This window comes from Pavona decussata, unplaced genomic scaffold (assembly GCF_977016875.1).
Source record: "Pavona decussata unplaced genomic scaffold, jaPavDecu1.1 SCAFFOLD_219, whole genome shotgun sequence".
NCBI classification, from domain to species: Eukaryota; Metazoa; Cnidaria; class Anthozoa; order Scleractinia; family Agariciidae; genus Pavona; species Pavona decussata.
Window position 1 is genome coordinate 1,091,569 of NW_028145624.1, and position 5,932 is coordinate 1,097,500.

General features: G+C 36.7%; 1 protein-coding gene and 1 long non-coding RNA gene across 2 annotated transcripts in view; one reads left to right on the top strand and one right to left on the bottom strand.

Moving 5' to 3' along the window:
- Positions 1-2,439: 2,439 nt before the first annotated feature.
- Positions 2,440-5,276, top strand: LOC146459417 (uncharacterized). Its single transcript, XR_014857904.1, has 2 exons — positions 2,440-2,858; positions 2,941-5,276. It is a non-coding gene; the product is annotated as an uncharacterized LOC146459417 (long non-coding RNA).
- The window catches only part of LOC146459418 (lysosomal cholesterol signaling protein-like), a 19,851-nt gene continuing 18,314 nt past the window's right edge, over positions 4,396-5,932 (bottom strand). Inside the window, exon 14 of the mRNA XM_085089479.1 lies at positions 4,396-5,932. This exon is cut by the window's right edge and continues 159 nt beyond it. Coding sequence (XP_084945605.1) covers positions 5,869-5,932 — 64 coding nt within the window. The 3' untranslated portion in view covers positions 4,396-5,868.

Sequence of the window (5,932 nt, forward strand, 5' to 3'; positions counted from 1 at the left end):
TATAATTTTAGGTAAAATTTATTTGTGGAATTGCCGCAAAAATAACCAAATCCCTCTCTTTTTGCCTTTCGAAGATGTAGTCAAGAGAAAGTATGAAATTGAAAAGCTTATAGCCTCTCAAAGCAATTTAAGTTTAAAACATTTCCAGGCAAAATGGAACCCTGTTTTAAATGTCAATCCTAATTATTTTGTAAAGGAGTAAGTGCCGCCTGGTTCTTTTGTTCTTTTTTTTCTATTAAATAGAATTATGTAAATTATGTAAATTTATATGTATATTTTTGATAATGCAAGTCCCCGTATTGTAACTTTATATAAAGTATCTTTTAAATCCAGAAAGTAATTGTGTAATTAGAGTTGCAGTTGTGTAGGCAGAGTATCTGTAGTATTTGTAGTGTTTGTAACTGTAGTGTTCGTAATTGTAAAAAAGAGTGAAAAAAAAACTTAATTATGAAAGTGAGGTTAAGTGCAAAGATTTTCATATAAAAATTAGTTTTGTTTTCATATGAATGAAAACTAATTTTCACAATAAAAAACTTTGCACATAGCCTCGCTTTCATAATGAGGTTCAAAGCAACTCGGAAATGGCCTATTCTAACAGAAATCGAACGTCACGTGGAGTCAAGACTTCCCTTCGTTGCTGCTGACTCCCACCAGTGTGTTGCAGGCTCAACATCTCCAACATACGAGTGAAAACGTAAGCACACTGAAAATCTCCGCCCTCAAATAACTGAATTGGATGTTAAATATGACCGTCCCTTAAAAAATTTTTCATCGCCCGACCGACCCAATTTTTTCAAACGTAAAAACGTTAAGTAATTTTAATTTAATTGTCTTTTTCCATTTATTGCCTGCCTCCCAGTTTAATATGCTTTTTCTTTCTTATGCCTACGTCTTCAGTCATGGGGAGGAGATAATTAAGACTCACGTGGAATTATTTATTAATTCATTTTTTGTCAAGGTTTCTTTTCTCGGCCTTTCTGTGGATGCTGGCAAAGGATGCCGGCGTCCACAATGCCATCGCCCCTGAAACGTAACAAAAGAAACTACGGGACCCAATAAAGTCACAGTCGGTTTACCATAGTGATCAAATGAATTACATTTCGATGGATCTAATTTCCAAGGAGATAATTTCCAAGGATCCAATTTCCATGGACTCGGCAATTTAAACAGTGGACATTCGAGAGTTCTCGGCAAAGAAATTACGCTTCGAGGACAGATTGGTATTTCCACAGGGAAGAGAATCTGCCATTGTAAATCAATCGCAAATCTTAACTGGCGCCCGACTTTGTGGAAAATGTTTGAACGCTTCTGGGAATCCATCTCACCACAAAAATTTACAGGTATGATTCCAATTTTTACTGAAACACTACTTCATTGATAAGAGAAGCAGAATTTCGTTTTAGAGTGTACTATATTTTGGCTGGCCAAACTAGCCTTTTTCAGGTAGAATGCAAATTCTCATTGTACCTGAAGAAGGCTGGTTTGGCCAGCCGAAATATAGTACACTCTAAACGCCGCGTTAAAAGCCGCTCAAGGCCGAGATTGTCGTCCAAGTCAACAGGGATTTCGCCCAAAATGGAAGGAGAAAATACGATGGAGAAACGTCTGACGGTGTTTCCTACTCATTCTCGTATTCTTTTTTGGCGGTCCGAAGTAATTTGACCGTTAAAATCGTAGCGCCACGGGTGCCAGATAGTTCGAAACCCTCAACAACTTACAAATACAAATATTAATCTCTCCTTTGGGAGTGGTGGACTTGTTGTGTGGTGGCGTGGTAAACTGACTTAGAAGGAAAGGGTCCCGGGTTCGATTCTCGAGATAACGGAGAATTTTTTTCCTTTTTCGCATTTAAAAGCTAACCAATTGAAAGGCTCCAGACAATTTTCAAAAACTTTCTTAAAAAATACAAAACTATTCAAGGAGCTCAATCTTGCTGAGGAGAACGGCTAAAAGTCTTAGCGGCTTAGGATGCGGAATAAAATGCCCGTGAGGCGAGATATGTCCAGAAATGCACGCTAATGAGATTCATGGATTGTATGTGTTATATTTCGAGTCCTGGGCCAACTAAACACAATGCGAACTATGTTTTAAACCTTGCCACTATTTACTTCTGCATTCACGAGTTGGCTCACAGGAGCGTTTGAATAAGTATATCACAGAAAACGAGAAAAAGTTTGAGAGTTAATATGGTTTTGGGGGACGCCGTCTCAAAATTAGAGACGTTTGTATAGATTTGTAAGTCTTTTCATAGTCTATAGCCTATGGATTTTGGCAAAATTTTCATGGTAATACTATATACTATGAATTTTGGGCTAATTTTCATCCTTATAATATAGACTATGGATTTTAGGCTAATTTTCATCTTAACACTATAGACTATCAATTTTGGCCAAATTTTCATCCTGATACTATAGACTATCGATTTTGGCCTAATTTTCATCCTAATACTATAGACTATAGATCTTGGGGTAATTTTTATCCTAATACTATAGACTGTAGATTTTGGACAAATTGTCATCGTAATACTATGGACCATGGATTTAAGCCTAATTTTCATCTTATTACTATAGACTATGGATTTTTGCTTGATTTTCATCCTCATACTATAGACTATGGATTTTGGGCTAATTTTCATCGAAATACTATAGACTATGGATTTTTGCCTAATTTTCATCTTATTACTATAGACTATGGATTTTTGCTTGATTTTCATCCTCATACTATAGACTATGGATTTTGGGCTAATTTTCATCGAAATACTATAGACTATGGATTTTTGCCTAATTTTCATCCATATACTATAGCCCATGGATTTTGGACAAATTTTCATCCAAATACTATAGGCTATGGATTTCGAGGTAATCTTCATGGTAATACTATTTTGAAGTTTTTGGCCTAATGTTTGGCCTAAAGTTTCATCCTAATACTATGGATTTCGAGCTAATGTTCATGGTAATACTGTACACTATGGATTTTGGGCTAATTTTCGTCGAAATACTATAGACCATGGATTTTGGCAGAATTTTCATCCTAATACTATAGACTATGGATTTTGGACAAATGTTTATCCTAATACTATAGACTATGGATTTTGGGGTAATATTTATCCTAATGCTATAGACTATAGATTTTGGCTGAATTTTAATCCTAATATTACAGACCATGGATTTTGGCCTAATTTTCATCCTAATACTATAGACTATGGATTTTGGGCAAACGTTTATCCTAATACTATAGACTATGGAGTTTGCGGTAATCTTTATCCTAATACTATAGACTATAGATTTTGGTAGAATTTTCATCCTAATACTAGAGACTATGGGTTTTGGCCTAATTTTCATCCTAATACTACAGACTATGGATCGTGGAGAAAGTGTCATCCTAATACTATGGACTACGGATTTTAGTCAAATTCTCATCCTATTACTATAGACTACAGATTTTCGCTTTAGCCTTATTTTGATCCTACTACTATAGACAATGGATTTTGGGGTAATTTTTATCCTAATACTATAGACTATAGATTTTGGCAGAATTTTAATCCTAATATTATAGACTATGGATTTTTGCCTAATTTTCATCCTGATACTATAGACTATGAATTTTGGGTAAATTTTTAATACTATAGAGTATAAAACAATTAGAACGATAGAGGATAAAAATACGCCTTCTAGGGGAGGCATTGGCTGATTGAGGAAAACAATATTACAAAACTTGGAAGATATTAAATGGTACTGTTGAAAATAATGGTGTTTTATGTGCTGAGGTTTTCCAATCAATTCTTTCAGTGCTTTCAATCTTCATACCACTACCAGCATCAACATGCTGTCTTCAATTGTGCTCTATTTTTTAACCAACCTACCACGCAACCTCCACCCCAGGTTCTTCGCAATATTCAAAATGGCGTCGTGAAGATCCTGGTTACGAGCCACGTTCACGAGAGAGAGTACGATAAAGGTAAAAAGGTTAAAGAAATTTATTTAGACTCGGTTGAATTTAAAGTTACGAGCTTGTGGGTCCGTGGATGTCAAACACATAGTTTAAACAAACTGAACACAAACGTTTAACAATCCCAACTGGCAGGGAAGCTTACCAGTTTTCTATTTACTAATAAAAGAGTACCCTATGGTTTTGAACAGGGGACTGCCCCCAAACAAATGCAGCTGGTGGTCAGAGATGGGACTCAAACTGGGACCTCCAGATTACGATTTACGAATCCACGACTTTAACTACTGAGCTGCACAACTATTCACGTTCAGTAAAAGCAGGAAACAATATTCCGCAAAATGTAAATACATAAAGAAAACGTAATTCTCAAACTCATTCATAATTCAAAAGACAAAGACAAAGGAAATCATGCACCGTGACGTGTTTGAATATCTGATGAAAAACTCCTCGTTTTTGCATCCTTAATTTCTCCTTTAAAATCAGTTTGTTTGGGAAATATTACTTAAAACATAAACACTATTCCGAGGAGATGCTTGAGAATGTCTATGATAGCAGTACATTGCGTTCTTAATGTGTTTAGGAAGCTGATTCAAAAATGTAATAAAAATTTAAATTTAACAAGCTGATCACGTGTGCCTACCTTCTCTTTCACGATTACATCGTGAACAAATCAGATTCAAATCACAATAGCGGCAAGTTTATAGAGCATAGATTGGTCATGAAACAGAATCCAGTTCAGTTAATCAAACAAAGCAACAGCTTGTGTTTCAAAATTACTTGAGATTCCCTGTTCTTTAAGTGGAACACCAAAATGCGGAACCACAGATGTCACTCAAATTCTCCACTCCAGAAACTACGGAGAGACTGGTACGAGTGAGGGATTGTGGGATCGTTTGCGTAAACAGATGGAAATTGTATAGATTTTTTAAAAAGTTTATTTCCACATGTTATATTATTCTGTACCGGCGTGAATTTATGAAACTAACAAATTGCGCAGATGAATAAGTGCATTTCTCGGCAGTCAATTATATAGGCAATACTCTTCGGTGAAAAATATTTAACAAGAGCTCGCTACCAGGAGAAAATGCCGAAAATGCACTTATTTGTTGGCGTGATGTACATCCGTCTACCCAAACGATCCCGTATTTCCTTGCTCACCGTTTCTTGAGTGGAGAATCATGGCATTCTTAGAGTGTGCATGCTTAAGCAGCTCACGCGAAGGAGCGGCTCCCACAGCATTTCAGGAGACAAACCAGGTTTAAAAATGGTGACAATGTTAAAATTTCAGGTATTTGTTTAAATTCGTGGAGAATAAGGGCCAAACAAAACACCTAAGGTTGTAAATTTCGAGAAGGTTCCCAAGGACTCATCTACCCGATCTTTTTTAGACAAAAGAAAATATCTTTGCAACTTTTTCTTTCTGAACTCCGCTGCATCTGAAGAGCACCATTTGGTAAAGTTCGTCGGCAGGGAAGGATGATTGTTCTTAGTACAGAAATGGCTAGAGTAGCTGAGGTTAAATGTGGCAACTTCGCCTGTGAACAGGAACAAAATCTGTTCGTTTGAGAATCTGCAGTCGTTTCTCGCCGTTTCCTGAGTTGCAGGGATCTCCTAATATTGCGCTGTACAACAATTCGTTGTGACGACGTTTTGCAAAAACTATCTGTGGTGACCAGAGTTCAGCTCACTACCAATAGCAAGGGTGTAGCTACCAAGTTTCTCCTGTAAGCGTTAACTTGTAATCACCATAGTTTAAGTTTTAGGCTTATTTGGAGTCATAAAGCTATTAACTGACCAGGATGCGATATTTGTAAAGATCTTTCTACAATACTTCAGTTGCACACAAGCTGCGAGCCATAGGTAAGGCAGGCATCGGTCTTCTCGAATGGAACAGCTGCGCTCGTCTCTTTTGTGCTCCACCTACACCTCGTCTTGAGAAGATTTGCTTTCTGTACAGAACTGGTACAAGTAAGGCGAATCGTAA